The sequence below is a fragment of the Pituophis catenifer genome, unplaced genomic scaffold (genome assembly GCF_029215685.1).
Source record: "Pituophis catenifer annectens isolate HBS135680 unplaced genomic scaffold, rPitCat1.0.hap2 SCAF_1, whole genome shotgun sequence".
Classification (NCBI taxonomy): domain Eukaryota; kingdom Metazoa; phylum Chordata; class Lepidosauria; order Squamata; family Colubridae; genus Pituophis; species Pituophis catenifer.
This window is the reverse complement of record NW_027256881.1, coordinates 313,431,462-313,455,057: the sequence shown is the minus strand read 5'-3', so window position 1 is coordinate 313,455,057 and position 23,596 is coordinate 313,431,462. Positions and strand designations below refer to the sequence as shown.

The 23,596-nt window shown below is 41.9% G+C and overlaps 1 protein-coding gene across 4 annotated transcripts in view; it reads right to left on the bottom strand.

Moving 5' to 3' along the window:
• WDR20 (WD repeat domain 20) overlaps nucleotides 1–22,597 on the bottom strand; it is a 63,360-nt gene extending 40,763 nt beyond the window's left edge. For 3 of the 4 annotated variants that reach the window (XM_070942011.1, XM_070942018.1, XM_070942025.1), the window contains exon 1: nucleotides 22,263–22,597. In XM_070942011.1, the coding sequence (XP_070798112.1) occupies nucleotides 22,263–22,526 (264 nt within the window). In that variant the 5' untranslated portion in view covers nucleotides 22,527–22,597. Of the gene's footprint in view, nucleotides 1–12,164; nucleotides 12,222–22,262 lie in introns of all 4 variants that reach the window. The other variant, XM_070942033.1, reaches the window with a different exon arrangement.
• Nucleotides 22,598–23,596: the final 999 nt, after the last annotated feature.

Genomic DNA, 23,596 nt, shown 5'->3' with positions numbered 1-23,596 from the left:
AGGACACGAAGAGACTCTCTGATCGCCTGATAGCGGCAGTCCTTTTAAGGTAAATTCGGAGAGCCCAACGGACGTCCAAGGTATGCCAGGTCAGTTCTAGATGATGGGACGGGGAGGGACAGAAATTAGGGAGGACCAACTCTTGGGCTCTATGGAAAGTGGAATTAACCTTCAGGATAAATGAAGGGTCCAAGCGAAGAACCACCAGTCCATATGGAAGATACAGAGGTCAGGTCTCGTAGAGAGAGCAGCAAGCTCCGAGACCCGGCAGGCCGAGGTGATGGCCACTAAAAAGGAAACCTTATAAGAGAGGAAACGTAAACCCACCTCCCACAGGGGTTCAAAGGAGCCTCTGGTCAGGGCGGTGAGCACCTTGGGAAGGTCCCAGGTAGGGTACCTATGCAGAGTGGGAGGGCGAAGGTTAGTAGCCCCCCAGAGGAACTGCCTGATCAGAGGGTGGCTGGTGAGGGGTACTGAGGACCCACATGACAGAACAGATGAAAGGGCAGCTACCTGTCTCCGCAGAGTGTTGGGTGACAAACCTGATGTCAGACCAGTCTGAAGGCACTCCAAGTCTTGTTCCGTCGACACCTCAGTAGCTACGAAGTTAAGACGATCACACCAGCGGCAGAAGGTGGTCCAGGTGGAGTAGTAGATCCGGTTGATGGAAGGCCACCTCAAAGCTTGAAGAGTGGCTATGATCTCAGAGGAGAGGTTGCGGGCCCTTAGGATTTGCTGCTCAATCTCCATGTGGTTAACTTGAGCCAATCGACGTCTGGGTGGAGTCAGGGCCCCTGGCTGAGGGCCCGCTGGTCTAGGGGAAGCCACCAAGGAGGGGCCACCAACAGGGCCACCAGATCCGCGAACCAGGGACGACGAGGCCAATGAGGCGCGATCAGAATCAACTCGGTCTCTTCGCCCAGCATCTTCTGGATGATTTTGGCAATTATTGCCAGAGGCGAGAAGGCATAAAGTAGGCCTGGAGGCCACGGACTCCGCAGAGCGTCCAAGCCCTCCGCCCCCTGAGTTGGGAACAGAGAGAAGAACCTGCTCGTCTGGTTGTTGGTGTTGGAGGCGAAGAGATCGACTGCCAGATTGCCGAACCGTAGGATGACATCTTGGAAGATGGATGGAAGCAGATGCCACTTGCCTTGGTCCCCCGTGGTCCTGCTGAGAAGGTCCGCTCACACGTTTGCCCACCCGGAAACGTGGGTGGCTTTGATGGACCTCAGATGTCTTTCCGCCTAAAGCCCCAGACGTTCGGCCTCCCGCATCAGGCGATGGGAGTGGGTTCGCCCCAGGCAGTTCACGTGAGCTTTTGCGGCCACATTGTCTGTCCTGACTAGGACATGACGGTCCTGCACCTTGTCCTGGAAGGCCCGGAGGACCAGGTGAATGGCCCGAAGCTCCAGCCAGTTGATGCCGTTGGTCAGGTCGACCAGGGTCCACCAGCTCTGGGCGAAGTGGGAGCCCAGGTGAGCTCCCCAACCGAAGAGGCTGGCATCCGTCGTGACAACTAGGCAAGGAGGATCCCTGAAAAACTGACCCTTGGTCAGAGCTGGAGAGGACCACCAGCGGAGAGAGAGGGAAACCTTGGGAGGAAACCGAATCAGACGGGCAGAAGAGCTCCTGTGAGCTCGCTGGTACGGGAGGAGAAACCACTGCAGAACCCTGCAAGGGGGACGTGCCCACGGCACAATGCCTATGCATGACACCATCTTCCCGAGGAGCTGAGACAGCAGCTGTATGGAAACGGGCAGTCCCGTTGAAACCTTCCTGACCAGTGACCACAAGCTGGTCAGGCGCTCCTGGGAAAGATAGACCTTGCCCTGTATAGTGTCTATCACTGCCCCGAGATGCTGAATGCGGGTCGTCGGTACCAGATGGCTCTTGGCCTTGTTGATGGAAAACCTGCGGCTCTGCAGGACCCGAATGGTGGTGTCCCAGTCCTGTCACGCTAGCCGCTTTGAACTGGACTGGATCAGAAGATCGTCCAGGTAGAACTGAATCCTTATCGGAAGAGTTCGGAGGTGGCCCGCCAGCGCAGCCATCAATTTGGTAAACACTCAGGGTGCCGAGGATAGACCAAAAGGGAGAGCTCTGTACTGGTAGTGACAAGTCGCATGGCAGAAGCGAAGGAATTTGTGGTAGGCCAGATGAAAGGGGACGTGGAGATAGGCCTCCGTCAGGTCAATTGACATGAGGACATCCCCCACCCTGATGGATTCCAGGATGGTTTGCAAGGATTGCATCTTGAACTGCCGGTATATGATCCGACGGTTCAATGATTTTAGGTCGAGAATTGCTCTCCAACCCCCCGAAGACTTCTGGATGATGAACAGGCAGGAGTAAAAGCCCTGTCCGAGTTGTTCCTGCGGAACCAGCTCTATGGCCTGAATCTGTAAAAGATGATCTATTGCTGATTCCACCAGGAGTCTCTGCAACGGATCCCTTGGCAGTGGGCATCGGAGAAATCTGGTCGGTGGGGTGAAGAGGAACTCCAGGGAGAGGCCGTGGGTGACCGTCTCCCTGACCCAGGCATCCAAGGTCGACGTCTCCCACTGGCTGACGAAAAGCGCCAGGCAGTATCCAATGGGAGGGTCAAACAAGCTGTCAGAGATATCTGCGGGAGGGGCTTGCAGCCTTGGCCTCTATGACCTGGACTGGATTGCCTGTCCTGGAACCTGTCCTGTCTAGGGAAGGAAAACCTCTGAATTCTGGAAGAAGAAAAGCCGAATGTTGTTCCCCGAAAGGAACGAAAGGAAGAAGGAGGACGAGTGTCCATCCTTCGGGATAAATTGGGAAGAATTTTTCGTTTGTCCTTGGATTCAGTAAGCAAGGGCTCAAGGGGAGGATCAAAGAGCTTGTCCCCCGAGTACGGGAAAGACGCCAGACGCCATTTATTTTTGGCGTCTGCCTGCCACGAGCGAAGCCAAAGAAGGTGGCAGGAGGTGACATTGGAGCCAATGGCCTTGGCGGCAAACCTCGAAGCGTTTAGGGTGGCATCTGCCAAGTACTCCAGGGCAGCCAGAATCTTGTTCACATCCTGGTGAGCCCTGGTATCTGCAACTGGTAAGCGATCCTGCAATTGCTTGACCCACATTAGGGTAGCTCTGTTAAAGAAAAAAGCAGCTGACGATGCCTTAATGGCCCAAGCCGCTGCCTGGTGAGCTTTTGTCAAGGAATGCTCCAGGTGTTTGTCCTCGGGCCGAAGACCCTCCTCTGGTGGACCTGTAAGGACAGAAGGAGTCGATAAAGCGACAACTGGGGGGTCCACTGAAGGAACCTGCAAAATGGAAGAAATGTCAGAAGCCAGGTTATATAGACGTCTGTCCAGTGTATTTGGATTAGGGCCCAGGACAGAGGCTGACCATTGGCGAGTGACCACATCCTTGAACATCTTGGGGCCGGGAATTTCCTCAGCCTCAAAGGTAGGTTCCTCAAACAAGGAGGAAGAGGGCCCACTCCCATCACCTGAGGAGGTAGTTCTGGGCAAAGGGAGGCCTAGTCTGGTGGTGAGCTTGGCCTTGTGGAGGAGGGACCTGAAGACCTGAGGTTTGAACAGGCCAATGAAGGAAGGCTGATCTGGGGAAAGGTCCTCATCATCAGACAAACCAGGTTCCCCTAGGTCAGTGATGGCTAACCTTTTTGCCATCGCGTGCCAGGAGAGGGGGGGGCGGGGGAGGGTCGTGTGTGTGTGCCCAAACTGATAATTCTATGCACCCTGCCCTGCGCATGCACGTGCAAACCCCCCCTCCTGCTCCTGACATGCAATGGCCTGGTAGGCCCGTTTTTCTTTCTTACCTGGTTCTAAATCCTCTCTATTTATCTGGGAGGGGTGAAAACAGCCTTTCTCACTCCCTCAGAGGCCTTCCAAAGGCCTGAAACAGCCCATTTCCAACTCCCGGTGGGACAGGAAGTGACGTTTTTTGCCTCTCTAGGAGTCTCTGGAGGCTGGGGACAGCAAAAAACATCACTTCCTGTCCCATCGGGAGTTGGGAAATGGGCCATTTCAGACCTTTGGAGGGCCTCCGAGGGAGTGGGAAAGGCTGTTTTCGTCCTCTGCAGATGCACAGAGAGGATCTGGAGTAAGAAAGAAAAACAGGCCTTCCCCACCCACCCCCAGCCCCTCCGGAGGCAGGAAACAGCCTGTTTTCCTAGTTCTGGTTGGCCCAGAAGGCTCAAAAATCAGCTGGCCAGCGCGTGCATGCATGCCAGAGCTCAGCTGGTGTGCCCACTGATATGGCTACACGTGCCACGTGTGGCACGCATGCCATAGGTTCGCCCTCACGGCCCTAGGTCATCTCCTACTACAGGCCCCTGACTGGTGGAGGCCCTAGTATAAACCTGGTCCTGAACCTGATCTAGATCTGCAGAATCCTGAGATTGAAAGGTCCCCTGGGACCTGGCTTGCTCTGAAACCCAAGAACTTGTTTTACGTTGCATTTCTGCAGTTATGCCTTGCTGTACTGCTTCTTGGATAAGAGCTGCTAAGTCAGGGGACTGATTGGGGAGGACCCCAGCTGCAGACTGGGATGCATCCACTAGTAAGATCCTCAGGAGGTGACTGGGAATCCCCTTGATCCTGAGGCAACAATGGGGCAGGAGGGGCCGCCTGGGAAGGAGAAGCCCCTTGGACTTGAACAGTTGGTGAAGAATGAATGGCCCCAAATAAATTAGCGCTGGCCTCAGCCTGTGCAGAATAAGAATGGACAGGATCCCCATCTGGGGACCAGGCTGCAGGGGCAGGCTGATTGTAGGAGTAACAGGCTTCTCCTGGAGCACAGCAGGTTCAGCAGCTGGGACCATGGCAGAGGGGGAATAATGGAATTCTTTCCTGGTGGCCTCTTTTATGGCCTTCTCAATGACCCGTTCGAGGGTCTTGTGCCTCTGGGATTCAGCTTTTTCCCAGGCTTTAGAAGCCTTATGGGAAGTTGGAGGCTTAGAGGCGGCAGCCCTGCCCCATTTAGATGGTCCCAGATCAGAGGGCCCCGCTTGCTCCGAAGACGACTGGCTAGCCGACGCCCTCTTGGAGAGGCGAGCTGAAGACCTGGATGCCATCAAAGTCGCTAGAAGTGCCTGCAATCGGCCCATATTATGCAATAAATTCGGCCGCTGTTAGAATTTTTAGTGACAACAAAATGGCGGCTGGCACAAGGGTTCATTCAAAATGGCGGCCGCACGAGGGCTCGTTCAAAATGGCGGCTGCACGAGGGATCAAACAAAAGGCGGCCATCAGAGGTAGCCGAGAGGAAAACCAGCTCCGCCAGAAGCACGCTCCCAGGAGCAGGAGCTATCGGAATAGGCTTACCAAAAAGGTGATGCTGCAGGGGAAACCGTCTGTCCCAGTGCCCTCCGTGCGGCGCTCTGGCAGTTCTGCAGGAATTGCTGTGGAAAACGCCGCTGCTGCAAAGGAGCATGTAGGGGAGAAACCCAGGGACGCTGATCCAGGGTCTGCCAGCCGGCAGAACCACTGCTATGAGGAGCAGCCTTTAGTGGGCTCCAACCGAGGCTGTTCTTGCTGGGATGGGCAGCCCTCAACCAGACAAGCTGAGAGAGCCCGCCCAAACTGCTGATGCAGTCTTCAGTGGTATCGGGTGTGAGCCCTTCTCGCTGGAAAGGGCAGGGCTCTACCAGGTCTCTGGGAGCCCTGCAAACCCTTAGGTAACAGAGCAATTCAAAAAATAGTCAAATTGCTGTGAAAAAAACAGTCAAGAATGGGCAGCTCAGCAAAAAACAGTCCATTCAGATTGACTGAGTCTGAAATCTGGAAGCAAGAGGAAGAGGAGGAGCTTCACAAATTGCAGACTCAGTCCAGGACGGAAGTCGCTATTAACCCATTCATGACTACTGGCCCCATGCTCCAGTAGAAAGGGCTGTATTTGGTGTATAAGATGCACCAACATTTCCATCCTCTTTGGGGGGGGGGTGCATCTTATACTCCGAAAAATATGGTATGTTCTCCTTCAATTTTAGCCTAGTTAGCCATTAGTAAATTACAGTGGAAAGTGTATTTTATAATATCTGCTGGCCTATTGGCACTAGACCTTTCAGATGATTACACCAATCCTGGACAAGAAACATGCAACTAATAGGTATTAATTTGACAAGCTTATCAGGTTTAGATTATTCCTCAGCAAATGCTCAAATTGAACAAAAGATACTTTTAGACATCACCCACCAAGATTTGCAAAAGCAACATCTGAAGTATCTTGTACCTCAGTATAGTTTGGAAAAAATTTGCAAAAGTATTTTACCTTACACTAAAAATATTTCCACATTAAAATATAGTTGGACTCTTGCCAAGGTTAAACTAATGTCTTCCCATCCCATAAATCAAGGGGAAGATATAAGGGAATTAATGCTCCAAAAGACTTGGTCCCAGGGTGGATAAAAATCAATGATTTTTTTTAAAAAATCAAAAAAATCAGATTTTTTTTATTTAAATCAGATTTTTTTTATTTAAATCGGATTTTTTTAAATAAAATGCTTTTTGAGGAAAATATATTACCATCCAAAGGTTATTCCATCATGAAATAAAGATTAGTTTTTTAATTATGTAGAATAAGGCTGTATATGTATAATTTTTTTGGTAAATAAATTCCATTAATCCATTCACAATGTCATGCTCTTCCAGAGGTTTTTGTAAAATTATTGGGCAGTTTCTCTGCCTACAAGATATTATCACAGATGTTTGGTTTACTTTTGCAGTTCTCAAAACTGAATTTGACTCAGCAGAGATCACATGCCTCTTCTTCACAGCAAAAATGTTATAACATGAACAGAGTTGAGAAAAAGACCTTAATCCTATTGTTCTACAAATCTATGAATACAGAATCAACCCGTTCAGTGCTAAGTTTCAAGAAGTTCAGTGAATAGAATAGAAACAATATTTTTCTGATTGTTTGGAGTGGAATAGATCTGCACAAGAAGAAAGTGAAACTAAGTGTGAGGAGGAAGGTGCAAGCAAGCAGTACAAAATGAAAGTGAAACTTTCTGAGCACAATACTGCACAGCCACAGACAGACAAGTCTTTGGATCTTTTTGTGTGTATGACCTGAGGTTTATCACATTCTTTCCTTGGAGGAAAAAACCTATAATGGCAGCAGGCCGTAAAAGAGACCCAGTTTGGCAATATTTTAATGAAGTTCCTTTACCTATAGGTAAGGCAGGCATGCCTGCAAACTGCAAACACTGCAACAAAGAAATGCAAGGCCTGGTGGCCCGAATGAGGCAACATCATAAGAAGTGCTGTGATGAAGATGACCAAAGAAACACATTTGAACAGGCAGGATCTTCAGGTTGGTAAACATTTTTATTGAATCGTATTTCTAAAGACTGCCTTGAACTGTCATGTTTGAGCAAAATTATATTTCTTATTAATACTGCATGTTACTGTCATTTGGTACAGTTATGAAGAAAAGCAAATATTCCTGTTGGGGCAGTGCTGTGTACAATAAGCAGAAATTGTATAAACAATAAAATAACAGCATTGACTTTTTTGTTTAGGGGAATTCATGGATTCTGGAAACTATCCATCTTCAAGATCACCATCCTCCTGTTCTACAGTTTCAGAGTTATCCATCCAGGATAGTGCTTCATTAGCATCATCATCATCAGACACCCACAGCCACATATCACTATCACCTAAAAGAAAGAAAAAACCCTTCCCTCCTGGAACCACCATAGATAAATTTGTGATAAAAACTAGCAGATTAGAAAGAGTTAATTGATGAAAAAATTGCCCAGTTTGTTTATGCAATGAACTCTTCTTTCCGTCTGACTGAGAACCCACGTTTCATTAATATGGTTCAGTCACTGAGACCAAGATACAGTCCACCCAGCAGAGCAGATGTTGCAGGGAAACTGCTGGATAAAGTGTATGACAGAGAAATGGAGCAATGTGCAACAGCTCTGGAGGGTAGAATTGTTAACCTAAGTATTGATGGGTGGAGTAATGTCCACAATGATCCTATTGTATGTGCTTGTATAACAACAGAAGAAGGGAAAGTCTTCCTTGCACAAACAATTGATACGTCAGGAAATGTACACACAGAAGAATACTTACAAGAAGTGGCAGTAAAAGCTATAACATGTGAACAAAAATTGAAATGTCTAGTACGCAGTTTGGTCACAGACAATGCTGCAAATGTATCCAAGATGAGAAGAAATTTAGAAGAGCAGGAAAGGAATACAAAGCTAATAACATATGGTTGCAGTGCTCGTTTGCTGCACCTCTTAGCCAAAGACTTAAGTGTTCCAGAAATAAAGACTAATGTTGTTGAAATTGCTAAATACTTCCGTAACAATCATTTTGCTGCAGCAGCTCTGAAAAGGATGGGTGGAACCAAGCTAACGCTCCCACAAGATGTTAGATGGAACTCTGTGGTGGACTGTTTTGAGCAGTATATCAAGAACTGGCTTATTCTGATGACAGTTTGTGAAGAAAATCGAGATAAAATAGATGGCACTGTCACGGCCAAAATCCTCAACATTGGCCTTAAGAGAAATGTTGAACATATGCTGAGCATCCTAAAACCCATCTCTGAAGCTTTAAACAAAATACAGAAAAATAGCTGTTTTATTGCTGATGCTGTTGAAATTTGGAAGGAACTGAGTGAACACTTAAAAACAGAACTACACATGGACAGAATTAAATTACAAGCATTAAAAAAACGAATGGGACAAGTACTGTCTCCAACTCATTTTTTGGCAAATATTGTCAATATCCAGTATCAGGGTCAAAACTTAAGTGCTGAGGAAGAGGAGTTAGCTATGACACTGGTATCCAGCAATCATCCATCTGTAATGCCAACTATAATAAACTTCAAAGCTGAGGGGGAACCATTCAAGAAATATATGTTTGCTGAAGATATTTTAAAGAAAGTCACACCAGTGAACTGGTGGAAGTCACTTAAGCACTTGAATTTAGAGACTGTTCAAGTAATGATTTCACTTTTAACAGCAGTAGCTTCTTCTGCAGGCGTTGAAAGAATATTCTCTTCCTTTGGACTCATTCATTCTAAATTGAGAAATCGTTTGGGACCCGATAAAGCAGGAAAGCTTGTTTTTCTTTTCCAGATTATGAACAAAGAAGAAGATGACGATGACGAGTGAGCTACAGAGGACAGTATTTAAGTTTTTCATATGTAGGCTGGGCTGACAGTCTAAGTTTCTTAAAATATATATATTTTGTTTAGCCAAATTAGTTAACAAACATGGATGTTTGTTTAAGCAAATAACATATGCTGTAATGTTATTGTTTCAGTTGAATAAATCTATTTAAATTGTTATTATTAAGGTAATGATTATTTTTCTCCTTCCTAAGTACCGTATTTTCCGGCATATAAGATGACTGGGCGTATAAGACGACCCCCAAATTTTCCTGTTAAAATATAGGGTTTGGGAAATACTCGCCATATAAGACTACCCCTCTTCCAACACACACCAAATAAAAATTAAAAAACATCAACTGGCTCACCCACAATGTAAAAGCAGCTGTGCTAGACCCAAAATGGCCCCTGCAACAAGCAGGAACCTCACACAGCCACAAAAAGCCCCAAAAAAACCAACTTTCACACTTTACACACACACAACACAACACAACTGGCTCACCCACAATGTAAAAGCAGCTGTGCTAGACCCAAAATAGCCCCTGCAACAAGCAGAAACCTCACACAGCCACAAAAAGCCCAAAAAAACAACTTTCACACTTTACACACACAAAATTCCACATACAGCTTTGTGAGATTTTGTGTGTTTGTATAGTTAGAGTGAAACACTACAAAAACACACTAAATCTCAGAAAGCTGCACAAATATTATTTTATTTTATTTTTATTTTTATATGAAAGCTAAATTTAAAACTTCCTAAACTTTAAATGGCTAGGTCTAAAAAAGAACAACTAAAAAAAAACCCAATTAACTTTTTTTTTTAAAGATCCCAAAGGGGGAAAAAACTTACCCAATAGAACAGGGGTCTCCAACCTTGGCAACTTTAAGACTTGTAGACTTCAACTCCCAGAATTCCTCAGCCAGCTTTGTTTTGCTGGCTGAGGAATTCTGGGAGTTGAAGTCCACAACTCCCTGCCTGCTTGATTGCAGGCAGGGTGTTGCTTGCTGATGGAATGGATTCAGGCAAGCGAAGCAAGGCAAGCGTTGCGACTAGCAGCTAAGCTAAGCAAGCTGGAGGGGGAAAACTTTTTCCTTTTACATGGCTCTGGCGATCCCAGCTGAGTTGCCTGATTAGCAGATCGTCAGAGCTTGGATCGCCAGAGCCATGTGAAAGGAAAAAAGTTTTTTCCTTCTACATGGCTCTGGCGATCCCAGCTGAGTTGCCTGATTAGCAGATCGTCAGAGCTTGGATCGCCAGAGCCATGTGAAAGGAAAAAAGTTTTTTCCTTTTACATGGCTCTGGCTATCCCAGCTGAGTTGCCTGATTAGCAGGCAAAGCTGGGATCGTCAGAGTTTGGATCGCCAGAGCTATTTAAGGCTCATCAGAACCTTTCGGGCTGGTCTGCCTGGTTACAGGAGAACGACACCCGGCGTATAAGACGACCCCCGACTTTTGAGAAGATTTTCATGTGTTAAAAAGTCGTCTTATACGCCGGAAAATACGGTACAACAGAAAAGTTATCCAAATATGAATGATGAACCTATTAAACTAGGGATAAAAAAACTAATATGAAAAGTTGTTATTCTAAAAATCTTCATCTACTTGCATATTAAAGTTATACCAGGAAGAATTAGTCTTTATGTAGAAAACTATGATTTAAATCAAGCCTTACTGACTAGTGATTTAAATCGTGATTTAAATCAGTTTGATTTAAATCAAATCCACCCTGCTTGGTCCCTGTAATAAACATGATATATAGTCAATGGAACATATATTATGTGGTCCTTGGTGCTCTCTGAGCTTGGTTGTTCTAGTCCTGTTTTAGGCATGAAAGCAACTGGTGACTTTGGGCCTGTCGGCCTCTCTCAGCCCGAGCCATCTCACAGAGTTGTTGTGGAGGAAAAAAGGAGGAAGGTTATTAAGCATGTTTGCTGCCTTGAGATTTTTATAAAAATAATAAATGCAAGATATAATTTTAAATAAATAAATACACACCACTAGGTAACATGCAGCTCACCACATTCTGCGTTAAATATGTTGTGGATAATCTTCAAGGGCAACCTTGATGTGACAAGTGCATAACTAATTACTGCTGGTTTTCTGTTCCATAAAAATACCATACAGGTATTTCTCAACAACTTGCTGCTTAGCGACCATTCAAAGTTATGATGGACTCTCCCAAAGCTACTTACAACCCATTTTCAAAGTTATGACAGCCACACACCCCATAGTCATGGATCGCATTTGGGGCACTTAGCAACTGGCTCAGCTTTACGGCTGTTTGCAGGGCCCTACATTCATATGAACATGATTTGTGACTTTTTTGCTGATTTCCTACGTTTACTTCGATTTCCAGCAAAAAATACCCATTGGGGGAAATTAATTTAGCAGCCACTACAAAAAAATGTAAAAAAAAAATCAGGTCTAGTTTGTGATGCCTCTATTAATGACTGCAATGACTTACAACTGTAATTTTGGGCTCAATAACCATCATAAGTTGAAGATTACTTATAATTGGTGCATTAACTATATGCAAAGGTTCTCCTGGACTCTCATTTCTGCTGGACAGCAGGGAGAAACTCTGGCCTTAATTCCACACCAATTCTGTTGTAGCACAATCTTAGCAAGAGCCAGCTTTGACTTCTGAACCAATAGTCACTCTGTCCTGGTAGAGTTAGGTCCTAGTAGGTCCTTCTCATCCAGACCTTTATAACCTTCGGATCAAGTCATGACTTCTACTCTATCTCTTGACTGGTCTGGAGATGTATAATTGAGTATTATTTGCACACTGATAACACCATATCCCAAGCCATTGAATAACAGCTTCAATTAGATGAAAAGATGGTTGACTCCCCCCAGGTCAGTGAAGGGCCTTAGGGCTTAATCTCTCTGCCCCAACACATACACTGACTCAACTGGCCACCTACTGTAGGAAAGAGAAGAATTATTATGAGTACCCCCAACTTCCAATTCTTGGAAAAATTACAAAAGGATTCCATCATTAACCACTGAAAGGTTGAACAAGACAAGTAGAGTTGCATTCTCCTTACCCAAGGCCTTCCATGGGTCCCTGGTGAGATTGACCATTTTTCATCGCTTGGCAGGACCTGTAAAGGTTAAGATAATCACTTCTTCCAGAATCTTAGTTGCCACCCCTCCACCTCCTGAACAAGGAGGGAAAGCTTGAAGACTAAGGTAATATTAATTAATACTAGACAATCCATGACCCATTGGCTCATTATTTCATTAATATTTCCTTATTTATTTTCAGAAATATTTCTTTACCTAAACACAGACAGAATGACCAAGGTAGGCAAGAAAAAAAAAATCAGTGGGAGCAGAAGCGACTGACTTCAATGGCTTCCCCATTGAGCTTCCTTATAGAAAGCTGGCTCTGAGCATCGGAAATCTTCCTTCCTTCCCTTGCCAGCTGGCAGGCAAATAACTGCAGCTGGATGAGTGAGGGAATGAGGGCGTACATGAGTAGTTGGTGCAGTGCAAGTATAGAGGGACTGGGTGTAGAAGGTGCAGCATTTCTCCATTGACCTTCTCCCTGAAAGCTCCCACAAGCAAAAACTTTCCTAGTAGGAATATGGCAAGAAGCAACAGCAATCATATCCATTCTTTTCAGGTTCCCCATCAACTTGTGGGAAGCTGTCAAGGAATGTTGAAAATGAGGATCATGTGACTGTGGCTGACCAGCAATGACCACCAGCAGCACAATGGTGCTAAAGCAGCCAAAAATTCCCCACATTTCATCTCCTCAGGAGTACAGGACCTGAGCATTCTGTAAGCTAATTTATTTCTGCTACATTTGTTGAAAAGGTTTTGTCCTATGATACCCAATTGAAGGTTACTAAGTATCTAATGGATGCAAGAGTTTTATCAGTATTAATAGCTGGACCTAAACATTAAAGAGATGTATCGGTGCCTCTTAATAAATGTTGGTACCTTCCCCCCAATAGAAAAGCATTCACAATTGCCTAGACCTAGGCTGTCAGATGCCCCCAGGCTGTATATGTACTCTCTCCAGGAGGAGGGCTTAAGCATCTATCTAACTAGACCCATTCTAGAAATCAAAGCAACCAAAATTGAGCTATTTACAATTTTTTTTCTCTTCTGACAGATTAAGTACTCTGCAACAGAAATCAGATATGACAGGATGCCCCCCACCCCCCACACACATAGGCACCTGATGACCTAGACAAGTCCACTGTTCCGATGGAAGCCATGAAATCCTAAACTCCTCAGAACTACCCCAGGGATGAAGTGCTGAAACCACACAGGATAAACAGCTTTGGTATATCAATCATTACCCTAAGGTAAGACTGACAGCTCAGGCCAGGATGCCACTGTGCAGATGGGAGGGTTCTGCAACAGTAGCATCCCTATCTTGTTCCTGTATCTCAACTGCTATAGAAATGGACAGGTTTATAGATAATGTATAACAGATAACATCTGTGATCTTTTTAAAACAACACATTATCTTGGAAAGCAATTAACCAGCTCAGGTTCAATAATACATGATGGGTGTTCGGGATGCATGGGTAAGAGGATAGAGTAGGAAATACAGAGTATGTAAACCAGAAATACACACTGAATTTTGCTGAATCCCAAACTGAATCAGACTGGGCTTCGGGTTTCTGGCATGCACACGTTCTGGTTTGGGCACTCGGTGCCGAAAAGGTTCGCCATCACTGCTATATGTCTTTACAAATGAAGAGTGACTGCCTTCACAGCTTACAGAACAGGATGTAGATTTTCTTGAAGCATCTCATATTATTTGATTATCTTGAAGGATTCCAGAAATGCATTTTAGATAATGTCACACTATGGAGTCAAGTAGTCCCCATTTCAAAGAGAAAAGGATTTCTTTCTGGCACCCTTGTCCTGTCTACTGTCCTGGTCGTCTACTTAAGTATCTACCTGCTAGCCAGCATGCTGCTCCTTTCACTCTCTCTTCTTAGCCCGAGTAACTCATAACAAATGATCTTCAGAGTGAGGAGCAATGATCTAACCACTGTAGCAATTGTTTGGCTTGCAGCTGCATAGATGGCTACCGTGATTGCCTCATTCATGATATCTAACACTGAAGACCTCATTCTGAAGTATTTAATCCAGGAAGGAGTGATGGAACTGCAGTCATTGAGTAACAGGCACTGCAATATATAGCATGAGAACCTGGTATCAATCCAATGTTGTTTTCTATTCATTCACCTAAAGCTACCTCTTTCTCCAGCCTTGCTGACAGGATTATAACACAAGGGTTCTTTTAATAAGGGTTCTGTATTAACACTTTTTAGAAATATGCCCCCTCAATTTTCCTTCCTTATGTATCTAATAAATATCTACACTTACCCACCATTCAACTTTTAATTAAGGGGTAAGTGTTACAATAGGTATTCTTTTCATACAAACTGCCTGCCAAACAAAATAAGAGTCATATCTGTGTGGTTCAAGATCCTATACATCTTTCAAAACCAAAAATCAAACCAAAACTATACTGTATCACAATAATTTCAAATTTGGTAAAATGTATCTCCAAATAAGAACCTATGTGCCTGCAAAAGTAAAATTGTAGCATCTTTGTATGTAAATAATTTATAGAGCTCCATCATCCAAACTCCTATAACTATTTGCTGCATCTTGGCTTCTTCCTGGTAACAAAGTCTCCTAAATTTTCAATTTGTCCTGATTTAAAAGTAAATAATTGTGCATACTTGTGGATTTTTCATTATAATTAATGGGAAATACAAAGTTTTGGTTTCAGTATGACCCTGACAAATTGATTGGCCTCTGAATTTGACCATATCAAACTATATCCTGAATTAAAATCACATGCCTATTTTAAATCAATATCATGTTATTGATGAACCTCTGGTTTTATAGTAATATTAGGACTGAATCAAGAGTTTTCAATTTGCAGAGGGTCTCCACCATAACAATAAGATAGTCCCTCATTCTACTTTTACACACTGATCAATATAGTTCTGATCGTTCTCTTCCTTTTCCAGCATAGATGGCATTACACATGCAAGCTTCCATAATCTTTTTTCAGCAGTATTCAGGAGATAAGCTGTTACTACAATCTAGTAGTGTATTTTCCTTCTCTTGGATAGTCAGCTTTGATCATTGCTGCTGCCTTTCTCCAAACAGGAAACAAGGTAGTAAGATGATAGATAAATCAAGGGCAATTATATAATCATGAAGGGAGTAGCAACAATAAAGCATCAATGATAACTAGGAAGGAGAAATCTTAACTAGGTGATAGAATTCAGCTACAAAGTTGAAAATCTGTTGCAATCATTCCTTCTCCTTTATTGACCTTACAAATATCAACTTTCCCAAATGACTAAGCTAAATAACAGGCAACAATTATAAAGGCTGCAAGTTAGTAGCAGCTGCAAAATGTTTTGCACTGTGTTAGGAAGAAATGCTTTGGAACCCTAAGAATACATCAGCTGTCCGCAATGTGTTAAGGCAGCTGGGTCTTTCTACAGGATCTGTGGCTGCTCACTGCTTTAATGAATTGCAGTCAGGTGTTATGTCTGTACTCACATATGTGCCAAAGTACCTATTCTGAATTAAATCCGAAACACTGCACATTTCTGCTATCCAATTTATTTTGGGGTTTTTTAAATGTATGGAAAAATGTTTTAACTTCCTTAAAATGGAGAAGATTCTATAAGCAGTGAGGCAGAAAATAAGTCAAAGCCCATGAATAAGATCATCAATGAGCCTGCAATTCAATTTTGACAGATCTACTAAAATAATTTCTATTTTGGGCTTTTTCTAGAAAAAAACTAGAACCACAAAAGAAGTAATCCAGTATTAAAACAAATGTAAAGTAATTAGCCTTGATTATGAAACAAAAAAAGGAAACTAGTTAATCTGGTCAAGTAACATTTAGAAGTTTGGTTTCTAAATATTAGGAGCGCAGAAAAGCATTTACATTTTCTCAATATGGCATCTTCTATACATAGTGCATTGCTATTCAGACAGACAGAAAATACAGATTATTGGCATGGATTGATTCATCAAATTATATTATTCTTATATTCAGTCTGTTTCCCCATAATCAGTGGGCTCAATGTAAGAGTTCCGTTATAAACTTTTAAACTCCTGAACAGCTTGGGATGGGATATTCTGAAGAAAGGTTTCTTCTTTATCCACTTCTGTATATAGTAAACATCTGAGATTCTGTTCCTGGTGCCTTGACAATGGTGATATCCAGACAACAAAGGTTCCCAGATACAACAGCACTTTAGTCCTGGGACGCTGCTCAAAAAAGAAACAGGATCCAACTAGAGTCACCACACTGTTCTGTAATCATGAGCAATATTCTAGTTCTCATTTTCCATAGAATATACATACATGATATTAATATTGCTAAGACAAAGACATTGGTTAAGTGATAAAAAATATAGAAGAATTGTTTTTCTGATTATCTCAAAATCTTCCACATTTTTTTAAAAAAACATACTATATGTACTGTTCCCATAAAAGAAATGTACAGTTGTACTAACTACAACAAGAAACATGTTTACTGCAGGAACAGCCATTTCCTTGTAATATCTCTGGAGACATGATTCAAGGAACCAATGAACTCTTGCCTATAGATATAAACAAGATAAGGAATAAATGCAGTTATCCTATTGTGCAGAAAATAAAGTCTCTGTCCATGTCAAATTGTATATATCGCTAAGAAATGTCATATTAGTATAATGTGTGAAAAATAAATAAACATGCTCCTTGTACATAGTTATAGATCTAGAAAGCAACACTACCTCAGCCAATTTTCTGGATTATTTTTCTACATAATTTCTGCAGAACCCTCATAAATCAGGCTGAGGAATCTGATAACAGTTCAGAGTTCAGATCAGTTTCTCCACCTACCCAGGCAGACTAGATGATATTGGGACAAGTTAAACAAATGGAAACCAGACCCTCTGGTAGCACACTTCTCACCTCCATGATCAGGAGCCACCATTCTCTATTTTCTCTCATGGACAGAAAATAATGTTTTTGACATATAAGATGAACTCAAAAGTTCATGCAAATAAAGTAGGGAACCAGTGAACAGAGCTGCAAACTGTCCTACTTGTTCCCTTACTAGGAAAAGTGCCATGGCACTTGCTTTTCCTAACAAGGGATTTCCACCTGGCAATCCAAGTGAAGTACCTGCAAGAGTGACTGTCAATTTCAACCACACTACACCTTTCTCTTTTGTGGCAAGGTATCATTTGTACCATAACAACAACATAAACTGCTAAGAGATTACTCAGGAAACAAAGAAGAATTTAATCTATGCTTTAAAATAAATTCCATCATTGTGAAAATGATCAAGAAATACAAAGGGAAGAGATCAAAGTATATATATACTTTATATATTTTTTATATATATAAAGTATATATATATATAGATATCTGTATATTTCAGCTAAAACCTTTCACCACTGACACAAATTAATTTAGCTAAAAATCTCAGAAAACCACTAATTTTGAAAGTTCACAATACAGAAAAGGAATGTGTTTAAGACAAGGAGACAAGAATATAGTATCAAGTCATTAGGCTATTTAATTACAGCAATGGACAAATTAAACCAAACTGCAGCATTTTATCTATATAAAGTATAACAGCTGTGAGATAGATATCCAGCATATTATGGGAAACAATTTAAGATAATATGCAGAATGATACAGTACAAGTGTAAGAAAGTAAAAGAACAAATTTGGGATAGAGCAAAAAAACCTGGTAAATTGTTCTATATATTGTCCAGATATACAGAAATAGATTCAAATTTACAGAACCTATTTTCAGAATATAAAACATACTAAAAAAAATCCTCTCTATCAGACAGTTCTTTCAAGTCAGTTAAGAAAATAAAAATTCATAATGGCTAAACAGTTGATAGACATGCAAAGGAAATACAGAATACCATTGGTAAGCAAATCATTTCAGAAAAAATACACTGTCAAGCATCCTTATTATAATCCTACCAAACTAACTATCCATAGAAGGTTCTGGTTTTGGATAGGGCTTGCCAAATGTATTCACAGCTGAAATAATATTTAAATCATTTATACTGAAAGAAAATAAAACAATAAAACACAAAAAGCAACTAAAGAAACAAATTAAGAAACAGAACAAATTGTTCTATTAAAATATTTGCTATCCAAAAACAAACTCTGGCATAGAAAAAAAAATCTTGGGACTTTCTAGAGAGGCCAGACAAAGGCAAGCACCACTGATAAACCCTCCACTGTGGACGTAGGAATTAATAATAATACATCAAACCCATGAAAAAGGGGTTTTCAAGTTAAGCTTGATTCCAGGAATTTTCTTAAGAGACAATATTGTTAATACTGTTGGCAACAATATTGAAATTGTTTGACACTTTCTTCTTTTGGCACAAGGGAGGAAACATATTTAAGCTCCCAAATAGGATGAGGAAGGGGGTGGTATTCCGAAATTTGAAAACAGTTTGAAGCAATACAGTTGTCATCAATTATACCTTTCAAGCAATATTCAAAGGCAGTCCCATACACAATATACTACAGGCAGTCTTCAACTTGGAGCCACAAATTGAGCCCAAAATGTCTCTTGCTAAGCATGACATTTCTGTTGTTAAGCATTTTGGTCCATTTTACAACCTTTCTTACCACAGTTGTTAAGTGAATCACTGTGGCTGTTAACTTAGCACCATGGTTGTTAAGTGAATCTGGCTTCAACCAGAACCTTGACTTTGGTTGTCAGGTTGTCACACAATAGGTGATCACATGACCACTGGACACTACAACCATATATACATGCCAGTTGCCAAGCATCCGAATTTTGATCACAGAACCACTGAGATACAGCAACCATTGTGTGAAAACTGGTTCTAAGTCATTTTTTTCAGTGCATTTAACTTCTAATGGTCACCAAACCAATGATTATAAGTCAAAGACTCCCTGAATAGTGCCCCATAAACTGACATTTATGTTAACTGAACATAACTTTTTCAGGTATTTTCTGTAACAAATTAAGAAAATGTATTTATATTTACATATTAAGTAATCCTGAATAGAATTTTGAGTATGCACACACACAGTCATACCACAAGACATTTATACAAATAAACTAGAGAAAAAAAGGACTAAGGGAGACATGATAGCAGTATTCCAGTATTTGAGGGACTGCCACAAAGAAGAGGGGGGTCAACTTATTTTCTAAAGCACCAGAAGGCAAGATAATGGATGGAAACTAATCAAGGAGAGAAGCAACCTGGAATTAAGGAGAAACTTCCTAACAGTGAGGACAATTAACCAGTGGAACAGCCTGCCTTCAGAAGTTGAGGGTGCTTCATCACTGGAGGTTTTTAAGACGACACTGGAGGGCCACTTGCTCAAATTGTATAGGGTTTCTTGTTTGACCAAGGGGTTGGACTAGAAGACCTCCAAGGTCCCTTCCAGCTCTATTATGATTTCAGCTTTGCAATACAAAAACTAATAAGACAAGATCATAAATGTGTTTTCCAACAGAATGTTAACAGGACTGTGAAATAATAATCATTACAATGAAAGAGCAGAAAAATATGAAGTTTAAAACTGTAAAAGTCAGAGAACCTATATATTTCTGTTAGTTATTTTAACTGCAGTCTGGGTTTCTTTCAAGACTGAGGCAGATGGACATAATTTCAAATTGTAGAACATCTGCCTCTGATTCCAAAAGTATCTTATTAGAAGCTTACTTCATTTGAAGTATATTATCGTATGTAGAGAAAGCCAAAATAGTTCAATGATTTTGTCTAAATGAAGGTCAGAAAACTTGTATGATTTAAATTGTATTAATCCTAATCCTAACATACTATTAGAATAAACAATTTAAAAATCTGGCATAAACATCTGTATGGATGCATTGTTTTAAACTTTTTTTAATGAAACTTTTATTCTAGAAGCAATTAGTAATTTGGTATACTTATTAGATAGACTATGTTCCACTACCAAGTTTGTAGTAAACTTACCGGTTTTTATTCATTATTGGACTATATGATACCTTAACCAACCTGATGGACTCCAGATACATCCAGTATGATTTGAAAGGCTCTTCTTAAACAAGAATTCACCATTCAGTATCTATCCTGTTGTCACAGAGTATGAACATTCGTTTTTAATCTTTTAACTTAAAAGTCACCAATTGTTACATAAGATGTACAACGCACATATAAAAGTTAAGACTTTGTTGCTATGTATGCATCAACTTTAACAAAGATTCCTATTTCCTACCCATATTTTATGACACATATCACTTTGAAATCCAGGGCACTCTAAATAAAGTGGGAGCAGACATTATTTTCCACTGAAAAGACTGAGCACATCTACTTTCAACAGCAGAAAAGTAGCAAGTATAGTAGAAGTGTGACATTTCCACAAATGCTTGACAATGTATCATTTATTACAGAATATTTTACATCAACTTTTTCCAATCTGACAGCTCACGCTTAACTATGGCATCTGTCACAAGCTAACAAGAGCATTGCCATGCTGCCTATTAATGATGGAAGATATTGTCCAACATATTGGAAGACACAGAACTGTGAATTTAATTTAGCCTTTTCTGAACACTGTGTAACATCTTCACTATTAAACAAATATACATTCAATATTCACTATTTCTCAATATTTTCCCTTGACCTGCTAAAATACTTAGGACAAATTCCTTAGCATCAAATGCATCTATCTGAGTATATCTAAATCCTTTATCTTTGGTTTAGCTATTACATTCAATATTTTAGTAAAATATACAGCCTGACTACTGCAGCACATCTGAATTCAGTGCTAACACGTTAGGTAAACCACGTAAGACATATTGTGTTCAAACTAATCAGAACTAAAATCAATGTATTAACTAAATAATATCTATATTGCATGTTTCAGTATGTACATGAACTGTTACATTTACTTCATATAATATGCATTCAAAGGAAGAATTTAATATTTTGTTAACTACCTTAAGTCAAAGACTCAAAATATATCTATCACACTTTTACAAAGTAAAGGCTTCATAAAGTATATTATCAAAAAGCTAAATAATAATCACATTATTAAAGTTATGAAAAGGTCTGCTCCTGTTTCTATTTCACTATCTGACAAAATACTTTTTCTCCCTGTAACTAAGGTACTTTTAAACATATTACATTCATATTTGAAGCTTTTTCCCTGAAAGGCTCAAGCAGCATATACAGCAGTCCCTTCTCCGATAATTTCACAATGCTATGAAGTACATTGTAGGACCAGAACTACTACTAACTTTGGTGATTGAATGGCTATTTAACCTGGGTCTTTAACAACACATGCCAAGTTCAAACAGTAAAACACCTAGTTCTGACAGATACATGTACTTAAAGGACTATTCCAACCTCTGAAAATTATTCCTTATCAAATCTAACACTTTGCACAAGGGAAAACAAACACACAAATCCAGGCTTTTTTGACAAGTAGAAAAGGTGTTCACAGATCAACTCTCTCTTTAATTTGAAAGATATTCCTCTTGCGGCTTCAACATTCACAGAGCACTAGACTAAGTACAATTTTAGCTAATCTTTTTTTAAAAAAATTTTTTAAAAACCGTGAGTTCCATCATTGCCCTCAGAAGCATAATCCAACATTTATTTTAGAGGATACCTGCCTTCACAAAGCTCAAAGAGCATCTGCGCTGTCTTAGGGAAATGAGATCAAAACTTTGCAAAGTACTCCCCACCTTTAAAATAAAATAAAAACAAAACAAAAGCAAATCCGACCCGTTCTTTAAGCTTTTAGAATCCCGCGTAATGTGCCCGGCTGAGCTAAACGGTAACAACTTTGCCACCGCAAAATCAAGATTTTGCCTCCTATTTCTGAGGTAAATCACTTGCATTCGGAAACGACAAGGGAGTAGGACCCTGTATCAACGGGGGGAGGGGGGAAATAAACCGGCGAGGAAACGCCTTGTTGACAACCACGGTGTGCCTGAGTTTGCTACACCACGCGGCCGACCCCTTTGCTAGGGATGAGCAAAGAGCCGGAAGACCCGTCCCCCTTGTGCCTCCTCCTCACCCACCCACCCGCCCACCACCCCCAGCAGTGCTGACAAACGGCGCTCCCCTCCCTCCTCTTCGGCGCGTTACCTTGCGGACCCCCTTGTAAATGTAGAAGTAAAGCTCCCGGCCCACATTGAAGCAGAGCCGGTCCCCATTGCCACTCTGGTCGTTGACGTTGACGAAGGAAACGCGAACGGGATTGGAGCCCTGCGAATTGAAAGGCACCCGGTTGGGCCGGCTGTACTCCGAGTGGCTCAGGAGCTTGTAGAGCCCCTCGCGGGTGGTAAACTGGGTCTTAATCTCGTTCATCTCCTTCCCTCCTCCCTCCGCCGCCATCTTGGAAAGGAGCATTCATCGTCTTCCAGTACCCGGATGAAAGGCCAGCGCGCAGACGCAGCGAAGAGGGAAACTGTTTCTCCTGTCTGAAAGCGCATGAAGGGAAGCTGGCGAAACGTTCGTGCCATGAAGTAGGAGGGGCGAAGCCTTTTCCCTGTTTACCGCGATGCTGCGCATGCGTCAGTTCGGCCTGGTGCAACGGGATGAGGTGGAAAAGATGAAAAGCGGCGAGTTTTCAGAATGAAGGAAGTGATGGAAAGATTAAGAGAGAGGAGCTTTCGGAGTGAGCATGCGCCGAACCGGGAAACTACTTCCTGGTGCTTTTTGCGTTGCAATTTTGTATTTGATAGAGGAAAAGTTGCAGCAAACGCTCCATAGGTACTTCTGTACGAAAATAATGCAGATTAACTGCGGGTGTGTATTTGGAAAATATATTGCACACCTTTTTCGTTGCTGAATTCGTACTATATTCTTCATTTGTATTACTGCGATTGTATAACAGCTGTTAAATCCAGTGATTCAACTTTTGGTTACTCACTCAATCTTCACAGATAAATAACATACCTTTGTTGCTTCTTGCCACCTAAGAACGGGGAGGATTTTCTGTATAAATGTATTTATGAATACAATGGAAAGTTACCACATCCCTGTTAAAATGTCAGTGTTTTGTAAATGTAAAAAAAAAAAAAGATGAAGATCTTTGGAATTTTTTCCATACTTAGTATACACATAAGGTGTACAATTCAATTGAAAAACAAATCTTTTAGGGGGGAAATAAATTAGAATGTGGCTGCATAAGTGTTCATAGCCTCTTAAAAGTAGGAATGTGACTGTTCAGAATTAATCACGTTCAAACTGATGTTAAGTAATACCTGTCATCAATTAAGGTGACACTGATCAAGCCCATATAAAGTTCAGCTCAGGGGTGGGTTCTACTTACCTTTACAACTGGTTCGCAGCAGGGCTGCGGGTGTTTGCTTCGCTCGCGCGCAAGCGCAGAAGCTTTTTGATGACATCAGGATCGGTGGGCGGAGCCTCCCGCCGGTTTTACTACCGGTACTATAGAACCGGTGTGAACCGGGGGC